The 22251-nt window shown below is 49.4% G+C and overlaps 1 protein-coding gene across 2 annotated transcripts in view; it reads left to right on the forward strand.

The window, feature by feature from the left end:
* Window positions 1-21814, forward strand: part of LOC8041813 (paired box protein Pax-6-like) — a 203955-nt gene extending 182141 nt beyond the window's left edge. For both annotated transcript variants that reach the window (XM_042286546.1, XM_040503696.2), the window contains 3 exons: window positions 4757-5110; window positions 10151-10356; window positions 21562-21814. In XM_042286546.1, coding sequence (XP_042142480.1) covers window positions 4757-5110; window positions 10151-10356; window positions 21562-21690 — 689 coding nt within the window. In that variant the 3' untranslated portion in view covers window positions 21691-21814. The remainder of the gene's footprint in view (window positions 1-4756; window positions 5111-10150; window positions 10357-21561) is intronic.
* Window positions 21815-22251: the final 437 nt, after the last annotated feature.

Genomic DNA, 22251 nt, shown 5'->3' on the forward strand with positions numbered 1-22251 from the left:
GGCACAAGTTCCTTTTGCAATCCCACACAATAGGGACCTTTAGCAAACCGTCGCCGTGCTCCGTGTACCGCACCACCGGAGCCTTTGAAGCATGCTTTTTTAAGGGTGCGCGCTTAAAGGCATGCTTCAAAGGCTCCTGGTAGTGCGGCACGCGGAGCACGGCAACGGTTTCCTAAAGGTTCCTAATGTCCTTAAAGATATGTCGTCTAAAAACGCACCGTGTGCTGACCCCTTCTTTAAAATAGCTCATCTGGCCAACTCCTACCGCGCAGCTCTCTCTGGCGTACACGCACACACCCAAGTAAGCCCCTAGAAAGAAGAGAAAAAGAAAGAAGCGCTAAGTGTAATTCCCATATATACGGCGATCCCCGGGCACCGTTTGTTCGTGCGCGAAGGAACGACGCCCAAGAGCAAGTGGCGCGGAATTCCGGAAGCTCCCTTCGAAAGCTCGCAGTCGGCCGTTCAAGAAGCGGGCGTGTCCCTCCCGCTCAGCAATCCGGCGACGACTTTCCCAGCGTCAGCACGGTGTCGGAGATCGCGGCGGCTACATCTGTAGCCGCGGTGGTGCGCAAGGACGCGAAAGGGAACCGCGCGAATCGACTCCGACGAGCGAGCCACGTCCGGTGCGCGCGGACGGCTCTTCTAGAACCTTCCACGCTTCTTTTCCGTCGTGCGTTGAAGCTACGAGTCATCGAAGCGAATCCAATGTTCCCTGAGTGTCACCTGACCGTCGAGAGAGGCGCTGCCACTCATGGAAGGGGAGCGCGGCGCGTGTAGTCACGTGACATCTTTCGAGCGCTGGATTGGCCGGGGTTGCTCCGCCGCGGTCCATCAGAAGGTGAAACCAAGTATGGTCGATCGAGCGCTCCCATGTTTAACGCGTTGTTCTCGTCGATTCATAACCGCGGGGCAGCCATTTGTACCCCGCTTTCCCTTAACCATGAACAGCAACGGAAGCTATGCCGACGAGCCATCACCGCCGACCAGGCTCCGCGAACGTGCCGCGTGACAACGCACTCCTCGCGTTGCTGCGTCCCTCTTGAAGGACACGTGACACTCCCACGGAGTTAAATTGGTTCAAACGGCTCGTCTAATGTCCGCTAGGATCCATCGTAAGTTGAAACCGGCACGAAGCACTATAGGGGGGGGGGGGGGGGGGGGGGGGGGAGGAAGCGAATGAATGGGAGTTCGACGGCGTGAGAGACGGGCGATCGCCGCCGGCTGACCCCGCAGACCTTTCGGCGTTATTGGGCCGCCTTTTAGGACCCATTAATCTCAAGAGAGAGAGAGAGAGAGCCGAGCCTCGGGAACACGGGAGCTCGCTCGTACAATACGTGCGGCCGAGTGATCGGTTTTCGAGGTATAGAGGGAGGCAGCACCGCTCGGCGTCGGCAAGGGCGCCCACCAGGTCGGACTGTGTCTTCCGAAGACGTGGGGGCGGGACGGCGTGCACGTTGCGAGCGGAGGTGCGCCCCCCCCCCCCCCCCCCCTTTTTTCCTGATGACTCGCCGGACAATGGGGGTGTATACCTGGGGTCGCGCCGACCGCGAGCGCTCGACTAAATCGAACGCGCCCAAGGGGCTACGCGGGTCAGGCCGCGGGCGCTCTCTGCATGCGCCCTCTCGCCGTTCAATTGTTTCTTGTCGCATAGCTGCAGAGTTTCTCGTTCATTTTGTTGTTGTTGTTGTTGTTGTTTCTTTCGGGGCAGGACACGATGACCGTGGTTGCTCTTAAAAAGCTGGAACTTGCGGTTGATGAGCGGCGGGAGGGCGCTCGTTGATGGATGCCGCGTCAGGGAGGAGGCAGGCGGACAGAAGGGGAGAAAGAAACCTTGATCGAGTGCAGTAATTGGTCGGCGATAAGATCTTTCCGTAGCAGTGGCTGGACGATTTGTTGATCTATTTATTTATTTATTGGATCATCCGCGTTCATGGGCTCCAAAGTATGCGATGGCGCCCCGGGATACTCACGAAAAATAGTTTTCTTTTTCTGAAAAGAGCACCGCGAGACACACTCGGACAGGGCAGCGGCAGACACACGAAGCGCCAATTAGAGAGTGTTGCATCTCAATTCAGACTTGCCCGCGTAAAATAACCGCGCTGCTTTTTTTCTTTTTTCTTTCGTAATGTATTAACATAGTTTAACTATATCCATTTCTTTGACATTGCTCTAAGAACAACTTGCGATCTAAAAGAAAAAGAAAAGCTCCCTGTAAGTATACTTACAAGCTTAAGTCTGAAGCGCTTGCGAGAGACCCTTTTCAAAAGTCCATCGAGAAATCTTGGCGGTCGCCATTGCTTGGACACGAAGCGCGTGATTGGATCCGAGTCCTCCCCGAACGCTGACGTCGGCACTCGTGTTCAATACAAGCTCAGAGTACGTGACCAAGCAATGGCGGACAGGCGATGGCGCGGACTTCTGAAAAAAGTAAATTACTATTAATTATATAAAAAAATCTAAAAAAAAAACGAGGGCCCCTAATCTTGGCGACATGTTTTAGGAACTGGCTATTCGCTCAGCCATTTGCATATTGTTCACAAAGAACGTATTACAAATCCAGACCATCTTTGAGAGCGCTCAGCAGGCCTTGAGGCTTGAACGTATACTTTCTGCTGTTAACAACTGGCGCAGCTATATCTGTAAAGTTTCTTTCTGAGGAATTATCCTCAAATGTCGCATCTTCGGTCCTAGCGTTCTCGGGTGATGAGGACAGTCCTTATAATGATGGACGAAGTTTTGAGTACATTTTGTTTTCAGACATCTGCACTTGTTGCCATGTGAGAAGAACAATGGAATTATGGATTGTAGAAACTGTTTTCTATGTATAGTACTTCGAACAATCCGGATCTAAGAAATCACGTATAGGTATCTTGAAGGATGTTTACTCCGTTTGCAGAGCTATTCGCTCTTGGGGTTGTACCTTTGCATCTCACACAACTTGTGAGATGCAGTATTAGAACATTTATGTCGTACAGTGCTACACTCTTAGAAATGCCTGCGCTTCTATACTTGCCCGCAGACACTCGAAGAGCCAATCACTGCGATCTACGAAATCAGCTCAGCGAATGATGAGGCGGAAAATCCGTTTAGACCTCAAAATCAATTCTGGGCTGTGGCATTACGCAATGCAAGCATGCCGTTTTGCATTGCGTAATGCCACAGCGCATACCTCATTTTTAGGTCTAAACTCAGCATTTGCTGAGCTGATTTCGTAGATAGCAGAGATTGGCTCTTCGAGCGTTTTGTAGCCCAGGCGTTTCTTGAAGTGTATGGTGTTCTGGAATTCTAAATTCACAGTGCACCAGATGACACCCGTTTGGCAGACATGTGGTTGGTCTTTTAAATAGTTTGATTGAACTTACTCAAACAATTAATTCTATTAAAACACAAATTATGTTAAATATTTAATGGGTCATATATATAAAGGAGATATAAATTGAAAACATGCTGTCATTTAAAAATAACAGCATGTATTCAATTTAGATCTCCTGTATAGCACATTGTTAATCGCATTTCTCTTGCTCGTGTTGCAAACGTTCTGCCTGTTCGTTTTTTTTTTTTTTAATATTTTTCATTCTTCTGCTGCTGTTGCAGTTGACATAGGCTTGTCAGGCCATGCACACTAGAGTTTCCCCCCCCCCCTCCCCCCCCCCCCCCCCCCAATTCCTTCTTGAAAGAAGGAGAAATTCAGATTTTGAATGAAATCGAAATTAAATTCGATTCCACTGCCTTGCGTCTTTCTTTTCGTTTTGGCGGCAAAAAGACAACAACAAAAAAGAAACTCGGGTGTTGCCTGACAAACTTCCGTTAACCCTCAGCTGCCAGTAGCAGCGAAGGACAGCAACGAATGCACCACGGTTAGAGAAATTATGCGGGCGAGCTGGTTAGAAAACGTCACATCCCAAGTCCAGTGAAAAAAAGGAATAGAATAAGTGAAAACACGACCCAAGCGACACCTGGGTTTTTTGTGTCGTGTTGCCCGTTATTTTCTTCCTCTTACTACACGCAATCACTAAGAGCATAAAAAAAGGAGGGCTTGGTGAGGCATCTTATTGTCGCTCAGCAGCCAATCAGATTGCCGTATTAGCCGAGAAAAACGCTTAGGAACCAATCACGAAGCGTGAAAATAATACACTGAGTCCCGCAAAACGCATCACTCTAAAAAGAGCCCGTTCGTCTACTTTCCCTCACAACGTTCAAACAGCCAATCACCGCAACTTACGGTGGAAGCTCAGCGAATGACGATGCCGAAACATAAGTTTAAACAAAAAAAAAAAATAAAAAGCAAAACGTCACGCTCTCATTGCTTAATGTCACAACTCAGACGACGTTTTTTGATCTAAACATGTGTTTCGGAATCGTCATTCGCTCAGCTGCCTCCGTTAGTTGCGGTGATTGGCTGTCCGAGTGTTGTGCGGGAAAGTAGACCACGTGCTTTTCTTAGAGTAAAGTCAGGCTGCCCATGTCGATCACACGAAAGCCACGGAGTTTCTCCGCAGACACAATGAGAGATATATCTGCGGACACGTCTGACGCACGCTCGAAGCCTGTATGCCCCGTACATACGAACGCAGACAGTTTTTGTTGGAACAATGTGACCGTCAAAACAAGGGAGAACTCAAACTCTTTTTGTACGATGTCAGTGTGAGACCGCGGCTGCAGGGTTAAGATTGTGACGAATGCGAGCATCTAACGCTCCTTCCGGTCCCTTTGAGTAAACAGTCGTACTCCAAGGTGACCCCTCTTCCCCGTGCAGGCGTGTGTAGCAACAACACCGCTCCCAGCGTGAGCTCCATCAACCGGATCCTGCGCAACCGGGCCGCCGAGCGAGCGGCTGCCGAGTTCGCCCGGGCCGCGGGCTACTCCATGTACCACCCGTACGCGGCCGCGGCCAGCCTGTCCTGGCCGTCGCCCGCCGCGGCGGCTGCGGCGGCAGCGGCCGCGGCCGCCGGCGCGGGCCCCGCCGCGCTCTGGTCCCCGTTCCTGGCGGCGCCCATGGGCAACAGCGGGCCGGGCTCCGGGCCGGGCCCCACGGGCTCCAGCCCCGCGCCCCCGGGGCCGGACCCGTCGGCGCTGGCCGCCGCCTTCAGGGCAAGAACCGCCGATGAACGTGAGTGCCCCCGGGATGCGCGAAAGAGAACGCCGGAAAACTGTCGGCCACGTCTGCGGGACGCTCCAAACACTCAACCGACATCGTAATGCCCGAGGCAGGCTAGAGGGACGAAAGAACCGACACTGACGAGCCTCAAGCACGGGCAGCATGCACGCAAACGTATACTTTTGGCTAGCTTGTAATCCCTCGCGGTTAGTTCACGAGCACCTGGAAACTATATGAGTTGTCTATAAAAAAAAAAAAAAAAAAAAGAATAAACATGCCATCGTTCGCATGCTGCACGCGGTAGAAGCTTGTCGGTGTTGGTTGTAAATGTCTGTTGCTGTAGTAGAACTCGGGCATTTCGAAATCGTAATCAGGCATTACGCCACAGGCCCGAAAACGACGCCTACAGGACGGTTTTCTATGCGTTGAATTCCAGGATCCCTTCGTGGGGAACACCCTGATCGTCGCGTAGCTTCACGACTTAAGGCTGGAACTAATGTAAAAAAAAATCAACCGGAAATCTCACGGAAATATTGGAAACACACGAAAATTCTTCCATGCTAGAGAGTATTCGAGAAATCAGACCGTTTACCGCACGTAATTAGAATATATGCTTTGTATTATGAGAATAGTTAAGATTTCTGCGCGATAAATCTTACCGTGATTGTTTTTCTTAATTTTTTTTTCCTTTCAAGAAATTCTCGTGGAAATTTTTTTTGTGTTTCAAAAATCGTTCAATTTCCACACGTTTCTTGTTTTTTTTTTTTTTTTTGGCCCATGATTTACATAGCTTGATTTTCCTTTCGATTTTGCTATCTATTTCGCAGCACTTTGAGCACTACACCTTTACACAAACGCGAAGAAAAATATTTCACGCTTTATATCGTGTTTGAGAATATTTTTGACAGAGTTTATCTGCTAATTCTGCAGGAGTAAGTTATCAGGGTTTGCATCTTTCGTCCCAGAGAGCTTAAGAAGACTGGCGTGGAGAGCTCCGAACACGTTTATTATCTCCCCGCATTCGGGAAGAGTGAACATAATTAGACATATCCTACGTTTCTTGAGATGTCAGCGAGCAAAACCGAATCATCATTCCTCTCCGGCAACAGGTTGATTCTTGTTACGTAATTATTCCTGGGATCATCATTGACTGCAGTCACTGCCTTACTCGATGGTTTGATTATTACGCTCAAATGCTAACCTGGGAAAGGGTTTTTCGCGTAATCGGTCGTTCAGGTCATTATCCTCAGCGTGGGGAAACAAATTTGTTTCCCTTCGTTGGAGGGCTCTCATAACGCGGGCCTCTCAAAATAAAACTTCAAAATGCCCAACTTACAAAAAAAAAAAAAAAAAAAAAAGAAAACATACACACAGGGACGTTGAATCCTTAAATCACTTTTGCCCTTAAAAAAAAAAAAAAAAGACGAGAGGAGAGCGATTGGTCCGACATATATATGGCCGAAACATCCCGCTTTGTGCCAGCGCAGACAAGCGTGAGAATTATTAAAGCGGTTCAAATAATTCACCCGAGCGCTTTATTTCTCGGCCAAGAAGCTGGCGCGAGCGATGCTTCCCATTTTCTCCGTCCCCCCGATGACACTTCCGAGAGAGAAAGAGAGAGAGAGAAGCGGCACTCCGTTCCAACTATGAACGTTTAAATTAAGTTATTCTCTCAAAAGGTGTAGATGTGTCCCCGCCGAATACGACTCGGGAGAGAGAGAGCGGGCGAGGAATGGGCAACGCGGAACTCGAAGTCGTCGTCGTCGTCACGGCGCAGCTGTGAGCAGCGGGCGCGCTCGCTGAGGCGGGCAGAGCGAAAACAGTTACAGGCGACTGCGTGCTGCGCAGTCAGCAGCGAGTCGGCCGAGTCAGCCAAGGGTTGCGCGGGGGCGAGCAAGCTCGCGCCGACGCAGCTGGGAGTCGAGCACGACGCGACAGCGTGAGTCGCGTTTGCTCGCGGTTCAACAGCAGCGTCGAGAGCGCGCCGCGGTATAGGCAACTGCCGCCAAGTCGCTGCGTCAGCAAGCTTAAGGGCCGTCGGAGCCAAGGTCGCACCAGCGACGTGCGTCCGAATCGGCCGACGCCGACGCACGACGTCGACTTCCGATCACGAGCTCGTAAATCTGCACGCGGCGGCTGCGGCGGCGCGGCCGCGGGTTCCTCCTCTGCCGAGACCGTGCGGGTTGCCGACTCCGCCCTCGTTGTGGCGGCAGCTCGGCGACGCTTCCCCCGTCCTCGCGAGCGCGCAGCGAGTTTGGGGCATTATATATAATCAGTGACAACTTAAGAAATGTAGGCCATTCATTATGTTCACGCTTCGTGCGTAGTAATTCGTTCTGTGGCATTGTAAGGTTGTCTTGGACAACCTAAGACTAACAAGGTGTGTCCGACGTGGACAAGTTCTATAATTACGACTGGAGACTGGCCAATGAGATCGCAGCATCGTATGATAGGAACATTAAGGAAGAAACTATATTTGGGAAGTAATTAACGCGGACTAAAGTCACTGGATCTGAGTCCAGTGACATTAACGCGGGCAAGCTATTTGGTCAATTTTTTTTGCTTCTTAGCAGCAATAATTGGGAAGTCCGTCACGCTTTAGGTTTCTCCTTTTGTTTTCGGTATATGTAATGATTTAAAACTCGACGATGAAGATAAGCCTTTTCCGTTCGTGCGCGATTTTACCCGAACGCGCGTTCCTCCCGCTGTAGTAAGTAAAGTTGCTTTAAAATATCTCAGAAACCCGGGGATACTCGCTGAATCATCGTCTATACGCAATCCTCGTACCGGGTTTCCGTTCAAGGAAAACTCTCCCAAGGAGTTGCACCGCAGAATGTAAACATCACCGTTTATCCTCTGCCTAAACGCTTAGCTTGCGATTCGGCTTCTGTAGCGTATTCTCCGTCTCAGTTTACCATTGACTACAGAAAGGGTGACCGGCAGGTTTTATGTACTACCGCACTGCACGTTTCTTCTTGCAGCTGGGTGCTTCTCAAGGCAAGGTGCTTGAGTGCGCTGGGACAGCTATATACGGGAATTTGAGCAAGAGCTTTTGAATGGCAACACGCGCATAAAGGATCGAGGTGATACCAGAGTTGTGGAGTTGGTAGAGTGTCTGCACGTTGCTCAGCGTCCAGCACATCGACTCTTATTCATAATCTATCGGTGGCTTCATAACCAAATCCGGACTTCCGAAATGTTCACTAATTCACATATAGTGAAGAGGCATCAGAATCCGTACCGCTTGATCTTATTGACGCCCGTGGAAAGATTTCGTCTCGTGGGTGAGCACTAAGAACGGGCCAATGACGGACCTCATTTAACCCAGCTAAAAAAGGACCGCCAATATTGGTGACTAAGCTCTGCATTCGACGCCGGCGAAGGTTGATTTCCGCATCGTTTGTGTGTTTTTTTTTTTTTTTGTGAATACTGCAAAAATTTTTATTAGCCCCCCCAAAATTCTTGAGGCGCCGCATTGCGCATGCGCAGTGCGATGCCCCGTGTTGTTTGGCTCTAGGGCCATTCAAGAACTCTCTAGATGATATCTTGAAGTTTGTACCTCAAGTACGCTGCCCTGTAGAGCGTGCTGCACCCTCTGCAGCGGTGCATGGCGGTGAAGCTAAACCGAGCGTCTAAAAGGCAATTGGCGCGAGGATTACAGTCAGTATAGAATGTTTTAGTAAGTGACGGACGGGGAAACTGTGAGGAGTGTTTTGTCGATCGCTTCGATTTTAATTGTTTTAGTTTTAGTTACGTGAAGAATATTTGCATAGGAACGTGACTACTGCAACACGAAAACACGAGCACGGCGAAAGCTCGGTCACTAACAAGGGAACAGCGTGCGGTCACCATTTCTCCATGTGCCGACATTCAACTAGCTCATGCGAGAGGTTAAATCGAATCTTTCACAACTAACCCGCGTAATAGCGGATATGTTTATTTCTTATTTATTTTTGTTTCCCGCTTTTTATAAGTTATACAAATAACCGCTTTGTGACTTGCAAGCCGTGTTTCATACGGATATAAAAAAAATAATAATAGTAGCACAGGATTTCCTCTGCCCTGGGTGTTTTTCTAATTTGTTTTAATTACTTGTATCCAAAAATAAATAAATAAACCTTGCCCAAAACGAACAACTAGAAACTTAATCATGACGATTCAAAAGGCTCCTCAAATCTAGTCAATATTAAAAGAGTTCCTTAAGCCCAGTTTTTGGTGTTAATTTACTCAAGTATACGTAATTACGTAGTCGCTGATTTATATTCAGTGCACGAGTACCGATTTAACAGGAATTGATTCGGAGAAAGAAGATAGCAACGACAAAATAAGACGTGACAGTGCAGCAGAGCTTCAAATTGAGATGAGAGGGTACTGGCAGTTACTTCACTTACGACGGGGATCGGAGGGAGGTTAAAAATGAGGTTCGGTGAGAAGTATACGGGAAACACTATCTTTCAGCTGCTGCTCAGGTCTTGACAAAATACAACCAGACCGAAAACACACAAAGAAACTACCTTTCTTCTAGCCAAAGAAGGCATAGAGTCATGTCCCGTCAATATGGGTAATAATGACCGTCAATATGGTCAATATAAATTGGTGTATACACCGATAATGCATTCTCAAAATTGCGCGCCATCTGAGACACTGCGCACGCAATTATTCGAGTCCGTCATTGTTTCGGGACGGACTCTAAGCATGTGCATGGACACGATCGCTGCGTCAGGGTTCGGCGAAGACTCGGGTCCAATCACACGCTTGGTGCCCGAGAAATGGCGACGGTTCATGTTGCTTGGGTCTTGAAAAGAGTTTATCCAATGTTTCCTTCTAAACTTCGCGGGGAAACGTTTGCCGCCAAGTTTAGCGGGGGAAAACAAACTCGTGTGCACCTACGCAGTTTTCTTTTTTTTTCGCTAAATTTAGCCATTGAGTTGCTATGAATGGACGCGCACGATGTTGCGGTTTGGTGCCCTATAGAAATTATTAAAACGGAAGAAGGTGTGAGCGGCGTAACACCCTAACCTAATATTTTTTTTTTCGTTTGGGGTTTGGCAGTGGACAAGGACGGTCTGGGCGGCGCCGGGGACGAAGGCGGCAGCTCGGACTCCGCCGACCGGCCCAAGTTTCGGCGGAATCGGACCACCTTCAGCCCGGACCAGCTCGAAGTGCTCGAGGAGGAGTTCGAGAAGACCCACTACCCCTGCGTGAGCACCCGGGAACGCCTGGCCGCCAAGACCAACCTGTCCGAGGCCAGGGTGCAGGTGAGCCCCATGCCATATACACGCGGGGGTGTCTGGTATGGCCAACGCCGCCTATAGAATAGTCGAGGCACGCGAATGACCTTCTCTTCCACGATGAAACGTCATCATAGTGGGATGGCGCCAACTCGGCGGCCATTGAACCCGAGCCCGATGCCGAGCCTCCCTCGGCGCGTTCATTTGATACGAGGTCCAGCCGAGCGCTGACGCAGCACTCGTAATCCAATCGACGTCTTCGCTCGACCTCACTCGGAGGATGACGTCAAAATTCTACCGCACAGGCTTCGATTATCGTAGGTGGTGTTGGACAGGTGCAGTCAAACTACCACTCTGATGCACCGACATAATAAGAACGGCAGGAAATTTTTTTTCAATTGTCCCGCCTCCGGCGCGAGCTTTTTACCTTCGTTAACGTATCGACCTCTCGGGAGCATTGAGCGCGCACGCGTTGCCAAAGCACGACGGAAGGCGACTAGCTCGTGCTGAAAGCCTTTTGGAAGTGACTATAAAGCCTGCCAAAGAAAAAACTTAATTCAATATTTAATTTGCATTTAAGGATGCTTATTTCAATGGTCGGTAACAAGGATAAGAACCTATAGCCCCGCCTCCAGGACGCGCTTGTTGCCTTTCGCCGTGCTTCGGCTGCGCGTGCGACGAAGTGTTAGCAAAGTCAGAAATCTCACGCCCCGAGGCGGTGCTTCTACCGAGTTTTTCAACTGACACCGACTGTAGAAATACCCACCCTCAAATGCTAACTAAACTTTAATTTCAGTGCTTTAAAAATTCGATTAAGCGGCTAGAGCTGGACTTTTCGGAATGGACTTCGCGGAGCTAGAGAAAGTAGTGGAACGGGCCCAGCAATCGCACTACTTAACAATGTGGCACTTGCATAAAAACTCTCTGAAAGACGCATACGGAAACGTAAAGACCACAAACGTTAGGATGCTAATATGGTGAACACTTAGCAAACAAAAGGCCTGTCTGCCCCGTGGAGACCAAGAAAATAATAGCTTCGGGTGATGATTCTTACGAACGCAGAGACATCGGCTCGGAGCTGCGTTCTGCGTTACCACAGTATCGTCAGTTAGGGTTCGTGCACGTTTGAGCATCCCAGAAGAACGACGAAAGAAATGTTCCTTTTGTCCATAAGTTAAAAAACAAACAAAAAAAAACATTTTTCACACATACAAAAAAATGTGATTCGAACGTTTATGAAGAATGATCATAGGCTTCGGGAGCCTTCTTTAAATCGCGAATCGAAACACCTGAAGCTGTCACCAGTTGTTTAGCACCGCAGCAGCGACGCCCGGTGCCGACTTGTACGTTGTCAATGTTCGCCGAAACTATATCGTGGAGGTTAAAAAATTATGTAAGAAAACTGATCTTATCCGGACATCCATTGTGCGCGCTTGGGCTGCCTGATTTGTGGCGAGTGCCCATGTCCTGGGGGATTCTCAGTATCAGATTATGTCTTCCTCTGAGTGGAGAACAGCGCGGCACATAACTGGTGTTAATCTGGAAAAGCAGTATACAAGGTATTTGAAATGGCGGTCAGACGTTTGTTTCCGCGCAATACACGAGTGTGAGGGTGTGAAGTACCTCTCATGTGACATGGACTGGTTGTGGTCTGCGCCCCATTTGACTCTATTACCTTCGAAAATCTACGATGAATCCATAATATTACCGCCTTTTGCTGTTTCCACGAATTGACCCGAACTTGCTAACGCTCAAAGAAAATGCGAGACTTTGTAATATATGCCACCGTCACATGTGCAACGTCTAGTTCCTACCTTCGGAATTTCAATGGCCCACATTGTTTTCCTTTCATCCTCCTATTTTCTGTCACGCCTCTAATTATTTTTTATAGATTTTTTTTTGCCGCGCGGTTGGTCTTTCGTATTTTAATTATTTCCTAGGAACAATGTTAAATCACCCTTGTTTTTATATAAAGTAGGAGGATTTCGCAAAGCATACAAAATTAGTGGCCTTCGTGATCATTTTGCGTGTTTACAACGTCTATGGTACTTGGCAGAGAAAGTAATGCACACTAAAGCGGCCTACAAACTACGCATTCGTGGAGACCACCTCTAGTAGGGTACTGACCTTCGAGCTGAACGTTCAGTCGAACCCAAGGAAAAGCTACTCTCGATCCTCGGCCTCCGAAGACTTAGCGAAGTAAAAAATACTTCAGTCCGAAAACGGCCCTGACGAGGACATCGACATCATCGAACTTGAGGCCCTCGAAGAGCGGCAAGAATACGTGGCGCCATCTAGCCGCAGCTGCGGGTACTCTCACCTCGTCTGTCGAGATGCGCGAGGCGGCCGGAGCAGTCGAAGGGGGCCTCGTGAGGGCGGCGGCCGTCAAGGCGATCGCAGCGGGGCGGACAGGAAGCGACGTTCATCGCGCCTGCAATTGTTCTTGGCAGCCGGCAAGAAAAACGGGCACCGGTTCGTTGCCCCGTAACTGCGGAGGTGTTCGGGACGCCTTCGACAAACCTGTTCTGATCCGGCGACCGTTGCGTCTGCCAACTCGACGAACACACCGCCTGGCTTGTTCGCGCCTGCTCGAGTTCATCTGTCAACCGCGACCGGCCTGGGCGACGGCGGGAAACCCCCGGTGCCAGTCGCATAGACTGGGAGAGGCTTATGAAGCTTGAGCCCCCCTCGCCGGAAAAAAATTCGCCCCGTGCACACGCGACCATTACCCTGTTCCCGCTGCTGTTTTTTTTTTTTTTTTTATTATTATTATTTTTGCTAAGAAGTGTAGTCTCGCCCCTACCTAGGACCCGGATAAAAGATTAGGGATCTGTGACGGCGTGCCGTCACATATTTTGTAGCAGCACTGCGAGTGAAGAAGGGTACTGCCACTTTTCTATAAACAGGCGAGTGCAAAGGCACATTAGACGTCTTAATATATTGTTCCCATAACTCCGATAACGATACCCCATACTCCACCAGCGTCTTTGTGAGTGCACCGTGTCGTTGTCGCAGTTACAAGAACGTTAAAAGAAACGCTGTAGCCGACCCGGATAAAGGAAAAACCATAAAGCAATCCTGGAAGGGCTAAAATAAGATAACCCATTCACGGACGACATCTGAAAGGCCTTTTACAGCGGCGATCGTGCCAAGTTTGTCACTCTGAATCCGCCGTGTAACTTGACTTTGTGTCTATTGGAGTACGGTGATATGGGCCGGCCTAGAAGTGCGGATAAGTATTCGAAAAGTCCACATCAAAGATTACTTGCGCTCTGGAGAAAGTTATTCAATTCTTCCATGTTCGCTATCTGAAAATACGGGCGTGATTGAATGAATAAACGTACGAAAAGACCTACGGATTGTGGATCTCATAAAAGTGCAGCTGTACCGGAAACTTGTAACGCGTGCACAGAAAAACTCAAGCATGCACTTTTTTTTATGTTGTTCTTTGAGAATTACACGAAGTTTTTCTTTGAGGCAGAATTTGATTACGTTTTTTTTCTTTATACTGTTCTTTGAGATTTACACTTAGTGTTCCTTTGAGGCTGTGCACACACCTTAATCTTTTTACTACGCAAGTTAGGGAAGTAATCGCAAAACCGATGAGTAAGCATCCTCGACATCGAAGCAGCGAGGTAGAAGCTATATTCGTTAATGCAAACAAAAGAGACATCGAAATCGGCTCGCCGTTGCTAAGTGTGACGCATGATAAGTGGGAAACAACTCTCCAACTCCAAAATTCTAGGAGCTTGATTACGCATATAAAGGCTTGTAAGCACAGAATGTGTGATAGGCCTTGCACTTATGGACGTTCGCCTGCGGAGTCCCTGTTGAAAGCTCTTCCTGCTGCTTCTGTCATTTCTGACAAATGCCACGAGATGGCGCAGCATGACATGTTTACAAGTTTTCAAGGACGCGAGGAGCGCGACCAACGCCGCGCGAAAGGATCTTTCTTCGCGGCTAGAGAAAACGCCGCCAGTCACTAGCCCTTTTCCCTTCAAAAGGCTTCGGTGAATGCGACGTACATCGGGACATTGAAGACACCCCTGTGAGCGAAAGATGTCTGGGTGCTTCGCCCTGGCCTCCTTGTTGCGAAGGTCCTTCGTACAAGCGCGTGCTGCGCACGTGAAAGTTCATTAACTAAAATGTCGGAAAACCTCATGGAAGTGCAATCCGCGCCCGGACACTTCCACTTCCACACGCTCGAGTAGATGGCGCACATTGGACCACTCAGACAAAACGTTTCGTCCAGCTTCATACTTTTCTCAGCTTCTTTGGTAGGATGCGGCGGTAATTGACATCTTCCCGTGCTGTACGAAGAAGCAGACGCGAGGGAAACTATTTCACAGAAAATATAAAAATCTTTTCGCTGTGGCTAGCGTTACGTCCGGACGGAGCACTGAAACGCGCATACCTAACCCCCCCCCCCCCCCCCCTTGTCCTCCTCTCCCTTTCTCGTGAACTCAGGGAAGGCGGAGATTTGAACGTAACTTGGGTTACGTCGGACGTTACGTCCTACGTAACCCAAGTTACGTCCAAATCTAGACACTGCGAAATCTTTTTGACGCTCATAGTACACGATGAATCCGGAGCCAATTTAGTGATAAGTGCCGATCAAGGTCGCCCGCGTAGAATCCCCCGCATCTATCGTCATCCGACAACTCGAAACACGCCAGACAAGGCCTGAGAACAACTTCAAACAGGAAACCCATAGAAAAGAGAAGAAAAAAATACCGCGTCACCTGTGATGTAACTCTTTTTTTTTTTTTTTTTTCCCCACTTCCTTCGCAGTATCTACAGAAATGAGGCGAAGAGGCTGTTTGCTCTTTAGCCGGGCGGATGGTGTAATCGGCAAACAAACGACTTCGCATGCTAAAGGCTTCGGTCTCGGTACTATAGAGCTGTAGACTCCTGTCTAACCTGACGACGGAGCGCAGTTGTCGAGCTATTACAGCCAATCCGATGCCGTCTTCATGTCGCGTGTCCTTTCGGAGGAGCGTAGCGACGCCCCAGAGGGCACGTGACATCCACGCTCGATCAACGAGCACCAAAAGTGCATCGTCACGACGATGATCGTCTTGGTATCCACTAGACCAATAAGGAGATCCTGCGCTTTTGTTTTTCTTGAGCATGATTGTTGCGTAGACGACGAGCGTCGTGACGGTGCTCTTTTTGGCAGCACTTCTTGATTAGCGCCATCGGGTCGTCGTGGAGGCTGCGGCCGGACTCGTGTGACGCGGAGTATACGATAGTCGATAGCGCCCGCCGCGGTCCATCGTAGGGTGAACCGAATTGTACAGCCGTCTCGAGCTCGGTGCTCCTCGGGTCGACATCGGTGCAGCCTGCACCGGAAGCCGGCGAGACGGGCGGTGCGCGGCGGGGGTGCTCCGCGGCGCTGGCGGGATGCCTGCGTCTGCGGCCAATCGCGGCCGGCGAGGGGAGGCCGAGGGGGAGGCCGCCCCTGGGTAACCGCGGCGGCGTCGGCCAACCACCACCCGGGCGTGCCGCCGAACAACAGAAAGCGGCACCCCGGTCTCCCCCGCCACGGGGCACCTCGTCTTGCCACCGCTCGTCCGCGTCGCGCTGCTCTCTCGGATTCGCGCTCGCTCGCTGGCTTCGCAACACGCACGGAGATGAGACGTCCGCAGCAATCGGGAAGGGAGCCGAGAGACTGGGACGATTTTTCGCACGTTTCTTCGCGAGTGCGAGACGAAATCCTTTTGCGAGCGTCGAGAAGCGGCTGTCTGTCAATCTCAGATACCGAAAACAATTACGCGACGACAACGACAAAAATGGTTTTCGCGGAGAATGCAAGGGTGAAATGGCGACCTGCGAGTCTTTCTATTGTATTGTAAACACGAAAAGAAAGAAATGAACGCTTCGTTCTCCTTCGCTGCCGAATATTGATAACTGTTATTTATCGAAACGCCGGTACTCGATCAGCGTTCGATCTAACCGCGGTTTTTGCGCGACTAAAATAATCTACAAAGAAGAGCGAGTAAGCATGCTCTTACGCAGTCGAAGCGGATTACAGGTGCGGTTAATTTTTAGGGTCGTAGTAAGGTCGGTATGGACGCCGAACTTCTTGTCTACCCTTGGGACTCGCTTATTCTGAGTTTAGCAAGATTCGGGATCAGGCGCACATCCCCAGGAAAAGAGCTTCCTTCGCGAAACAACATAGTCAATTGTTAACACTGTATCAAGATTGTTTAGATGATAGATTCCAGAAACTAAGCATTCCATTATGTTCCTGAAGGGGCGTGGTCCCCATTTCGGCTGACTTTCCTAAAGACAAAAAGGGGAACTTTTTGGGCAACTTCGCCGAAACGACAAGCATCCAACAATACGCTCCTTGCTTTCAAAAGTTACAAATATTGTAATAGATAACACCCACGCGCAAGCGTGACTGCGGCGGTGGACGTTTGCCTCCCTGTAAACCCACTCAACGAGAGGACTTTTTTTTTTTTTTTTTTTTCAATTGTAAACTTGAGTGTATTGATGAAGCCTCGTTATCGTCTATTACGTGGCTATACTTTCTCCGTTTACCCAAAAGCGCGGAAAGATCACAAGATCGTCACGTACGAACCCACGTATTGCGTTTGCTGCTACCATTCGAAGTCAGAGAAGCTGCGTCGATTCCGTTCGAGACCGAGGTATACAACGCGCTTTCTGCAAACACACAAACACAAACTCTCGAAGCCTTTTTTTCCTCCTATAAGTATATTAACTATATTTATGTCCGAAAAATAACAACAACAACGACGCCAAGAAGAACACGCGAAGCTGGTTTCTTCCCAAACCGAGCTTCCTCTCTTTATTTTCTTTCTTCGTTAACGCGGGGTCGACAACGACCCCGCGTTAACGACGTTCCCGTCCAAGTGGCCGCTGCCCCCGCGCGTAGCTCGGCCGCGCGGAAGCAGCGGCTGCGCGGGCTGCTCGCGCTGCAGCGTCGTCCCAGGCGACCATCTCGGCCTCCGTAAGCGGCTCCCGAACAAAAGGGACTCCGCAGGAAATGGATCTGCGCGGCCCAAACGACCCTCGTGCCGCTCGCGCTCGCATCATCCCGGCTTGCATGGGACCGAAACTCGGACGCACGACGGCGAGACGGCGGAAGCGCCTCCGGGCTGCACGCTCAATGAGCAGTAAGCCCTCGTCGTAAGGCTGCCGTAAGAAGAAACGACATTCACGAGGAGAGCCCCCTTTCACGAGAAATGGAGCACGACGCCGTGGAGCTTCGTGCTGACGCAGCCCCATTCTGCGCCGGGGCCATAACCTACCCCGCGCCACTCCAAGAGGGGGTGCTCTGCCGCTATACTCGGCAAGAGTCGCTTTCTCGACCAATCGAGCTGCCCCCTTTCGTGCATCTTTGTCCACGGAGCCCGGATTGGCTGTGGACGCGCGAGGAATTCTGCATTGTTTGCTAGGCCTCGTTTGCTCGCGGACTCGTACCTAGGACTATTTAAAAGGGGCTATGATGTCCTTTTCTTTTCGTTTTTTTTTTTTCTTTTGACGGAGGGAGAGAGGTAAAGAGATGATGAGTTACGTGCTGCTGCGTACCTGATAGGGAGGTGGATTTGGAATCTGCTTAGAAAGCTCGCTCTGTCTTCGTTGAAAGGTATCTATTTCTGAATAGAGGAGGTGTACCGGGGGCCCGTATTTGGCGCCCAAAGTTGGATCTAAAAGGTCCGAGCTAACTGGATACAGAGCGGGAGTGAGCATGGCCGATTGTCAGATATTAATTTCTAGGTTGAATAGAACCTCAGGATATATCTCGCTCTATATGGCTTGTGTCTAGCATAATTGCAATTATAACTGCAGTTGCACTTATTTTCTCATTATTTTTTCAACTGTGGCCAAGTTTCTGTTAAAAAACATAACATTATCGTAATCGTTTTAAGCAGTGGAACATAGTCGAGCATACAGCTGCGGCGTCAATTTTGATGACATTGTACAACCGACCAACTAGTCTTTCAGATAAATTCCGTCCGCCTTTGTTTCTTTTACATTATTCATTTCTATGTCGTTGCGCTGTCTTTTTTTCCCCTTATATATCGTAACGTTGGTTCGTATCCCGTTTAAAATAGTATAATACAAATATTTTATTACTGGCTGATTCGAATATTCAGAAAAGTAGAAGGAAACGAAAACGGTAGGCATATGTGTTTCACAGCGGCTCAACCCACCGTATGGTTCGTCTCGTCTTACGTCAGAACAGTCAAAGGCTCAAACACATATAGTCTCGAACACGCACTAAAAATAGGGGCTTTCGCAGTGCTTGATTGGTTTAGCCAATGAAATAGCACGCACAGATAATTGACGTAAGTCACGACGTTGCGCTTTTGACTCTGCGTGATTGGTCCCCTAGACTCGTAGCGTCTCCTGCGCTCTGACTTAACTTGAAACGAAGTGTAGAGATGGCTCTCAATTCGCGCCGTCCCCATCATCGTCTAAATTTCCAGATGATGTGAGGAGCTAAAAGTCGCAAGAGGCATTCCAAAATAGTGCATGGGATGGCGGCTCTTCTACAATAAGACGAACCCAGGGTCTTCTACTCCCGATGATATAACTTAATTATCGTGTCCGCCACACGCCTCCATTGGCGTGGCTACAGTTAACCGTAGCACGCTCGCGTCAACCTTCACGACCTTACACCTGCGCGCGCGAGTCGAGCTTCACCGCTTTGCACCGGAGTGCTAGGAGCAGCGGTTGACACGGGGGAGCGCGTGGGTGAGCGCGATTGGCTCGGAAGTTATGCTCACTTCTATTACGTCGACTTTGTTTAATCTTGACTGTAGGTTGACCTCCAATTTTAAAAGGATGTGTCAAGAAAGGAGACAAAACGCGGGTCTCTATTCGAATAAATACGGTGGTCAAGGTACTTCCCGAGTAGCAGTCAATCGAAAGGGCAGCGAGCTTCGACTCAATGTTCAAACTCCGCTAAAGCGCGGTGCCGATTTTAAAGCGCAAATGTAGATTTTGATAATATTTGTGGTTGGTTGTTTATGCATTTTATTATATTAAAATCTTGAGCTCGGCGGTCATAAAACTTGCGGGGACGTATTTTGATCTATAGCCGCGTTTCAGCGGATATGCTGCTTTTTGCCGATAGTTTACGGGAGTTTACGGGCTAAATTAACTACTGAATGTAAAAGTGGGGAGGGGAGAGAGGCTTTATCTCAACTGAAGTGTTCAGCGCCTCATTTTTCGACTATTTTTTTTTAAATATCGATTATAAATTGAATACACTCTGACCTCAGCATTATTTATGAAACGAAGGGTGCGTGATTCTTTTGCATCTATTCCTACAACAAAAGATAATCAGTAATATTCCTCGGTATCAAATAGAAACCCTCAAACCAATTTCATATATATGAAGTCATCTAGCGACGCAATCACATTTTCAATTGACGTCCTAACAGACGTTGGCATCTGCTATAAAACTGCCTGTGGCTGTTCCAAACGAATTTTTCGCCCACCACAAAACCTGCTACAGAAGATCCAATGCCGCTTATATCATCTGGTGCACGCAGTACTTCAACCTTGTAAACCGCGCATGAATTATTCTCATGCAATGCGACGTGATTGTACCGCCCGTATAAAAAAGAAATGACAGTTTCTATCTGCAAGCGAACCATTAAGTGTGCACTAAAGAGATTTTCGTCTCGTCTTTTGAGGTGATAATACAATCTATAACTTCATAATCTATTTTAAAAAAAGAATCGTGATTTGTTTGTGTATGTTTTGTTTGGTTTGAATACGGCGCGCAAGCGGGGCAACCTAACTGGCAATCTAAAGCGCCTAAGATAACACGGCCGCAGTGCTGGATTTTCTACGTCGCATACCCCTATTGGATCCGAGCGTTGCGTCAGAGTTCGGCCGAGTCTCGTGTTCTCACTGAGTGGACACGAGCCCCGCCTTAACGCTGACGCAAGGTTCTCCTGTCAATGTTGTGCCCCAAGCTGGGCTCCGGTACGCCTTGTTACCTGTTGGCGCAGGAGGCCAGGGAAAAAGACGCAGCTACGGGAACGAAAGATCAGCACCGCTGTAGGACCTGTCCTTCTCGCATTGTTTTGAGCAGACGGCGAACGACAACTCTCGTTCGATATCGGCTCACAGGATGTGACGCCGTGGCACCAACGTTGCGGCACTGGAAAAAAACGTCGCATCATTCGAAGGCCGCGTTATCGTATTTACTCAAGTAATAGCCGCACTATATTCGTGAAGCAAACCTAAAGGTTCGGTTTTCCGCAGAGCACGCGTATTGCCAATCACCGCGATCGACAGCATGACTCCAGCGGTTTAAAGGACAGAGATAGCGTATTCGTGTGAAGATACCATCTGTGAAGATTGCATATGTATGGAGAATCGTGTACTCGGTCTTGTTATTCGCTATGTTACTTATGCGCAACGCAATGATTGGCTGTATATGTGTTTTGTGGGAAAGTAGACGCAAGGGTCTTGTTCATAAATAGTGCGGCTATACATACTGCAATCCTACCGCTTCATTCCTCGTCCTGGCTCGGCTCGGTGCCAAAACGAAAGAGCGTACAAATATAGTAGACAGTTTTTTTTTTTTTTTTTTTTTTTGCTGTGGGGTGATAATGTTAATCATCTGTTGTTTTCTCTTTGTTTTATTTTATTTAGATCGGGCCGTAAACTGATTTTTTGGACATCTAAGAATTCGTGGGAAAACTGTTAAATTCTAGCCAGGTGCGTCGCCACTGTGTTCGGATCTTACGACGAAACCTTTTCCGTCGAATATGCTTTGACAAAACATGTTTGTGTGCATGTCTTGAGCGGAAATGACGGAACTTTTGCCGCATGCATGTGCAGATTATTGCAAATATCGCGCGTCAGCGTCTCGCTCGACCCTACCAACATACACGCACTCTATTGAATGCAATATATATGGTAAAAAAGCTAGTACTAGACTCGTAAAATTGAGGCCAATAATAGTAAAAGTCGATTGTGATCGTTAGCGACTTAACACCTTACTGGAATAGAAAGTGCAAAAACTCAGGAACGAGACAAACTTTTAACTCGATTTGAAACTCTCGTGAACACCGCTTAAAGTAACAGAGTTTTCGAAAAAAAGAAAGGAAGTGCGTGTGTGCGGCGGACCGGGCGTGCCGCCGGAGCGCCGGCTCGGCTGCGCCCTGTGCGTGGCCGAGCCCTTGGAGGAGCGCATACCAACGGTGCGTTGTCGGCAACACAGGTGTGGTTTTCCAACAGACGGGCGAAGTGGCGCCGGCACCAGCGCATGAACCTGCTCAAGCCCGGAGCCGAAGTCCCGCCGTCGCCCAGCAGCTCGGCGCCGTCCTCTCCGGAACCCCCGCAGTGCGCCACGCCGCCGCTCGCTAGCCTGCAGGGCCAGCCCGGGCCCAGGCCCACGGCCCTGGTCCTGCCGCGCATGGGCGGCGAGAACTCGGCCTTCTCCAACCCGGCGCCCCGCCTGCAGTCGTCCCAGCAGGGCCCCGCGGACGCCCTCTTCAGCGGCTGAGTCAGGCTCTGCTCCTCCTGGGTGATTCGTCTGTCGTTCCGTGCCCCACCACCCACCCTCGCCGATCTCAAAGCCAGCGATACTTAAAGGCCCGGCGCTCTTAAAGACAGTTCCTGGCGGCGTGCTGTCCTGGTATGTTGTAGGGTGTATGGCCGGCACTTCGAGAGCTCTTCGACTCCTCAACGCCGCGGTCGACTTCCTATGGACATCCCCGAAGGCGCATCAAAAAGCCCAAATACTGGAATCAGTTAAGCTGTCATCGCGTTTTCTCATTGATCAGAGGGCGTCGCACGCTGACGGTTGTCCCTAGACCAGCCGCGAGTCTTTGTACTTTTTTTTTTTTCGCGGCTGGTTTACGCGTTTCAGTGATCCGGTGCCAGGAGCGGAGTCCCTCTGAACATCTCCGGGCGCGTTCATTACTG

The sequence above is a fragment of the Ixodes scapularis genome, unplaced genomic scaffold, assembly GCF_016920785.2.
Source record: "Ixodes scapularis isolate PalLabHiFi unplaced genomic scaffold, ASM1692078v2 PGA_scaffold0__279_contigs__length_252992795, whole genome shotgun sequence".
In the NCBI taxonomy this organism is placed as follows: Eukaryota; Metazoa; Arthropoda; class Arachnida; order Ixodida; family Ixodidae; genus Ixodes; species Ixodes scapularis.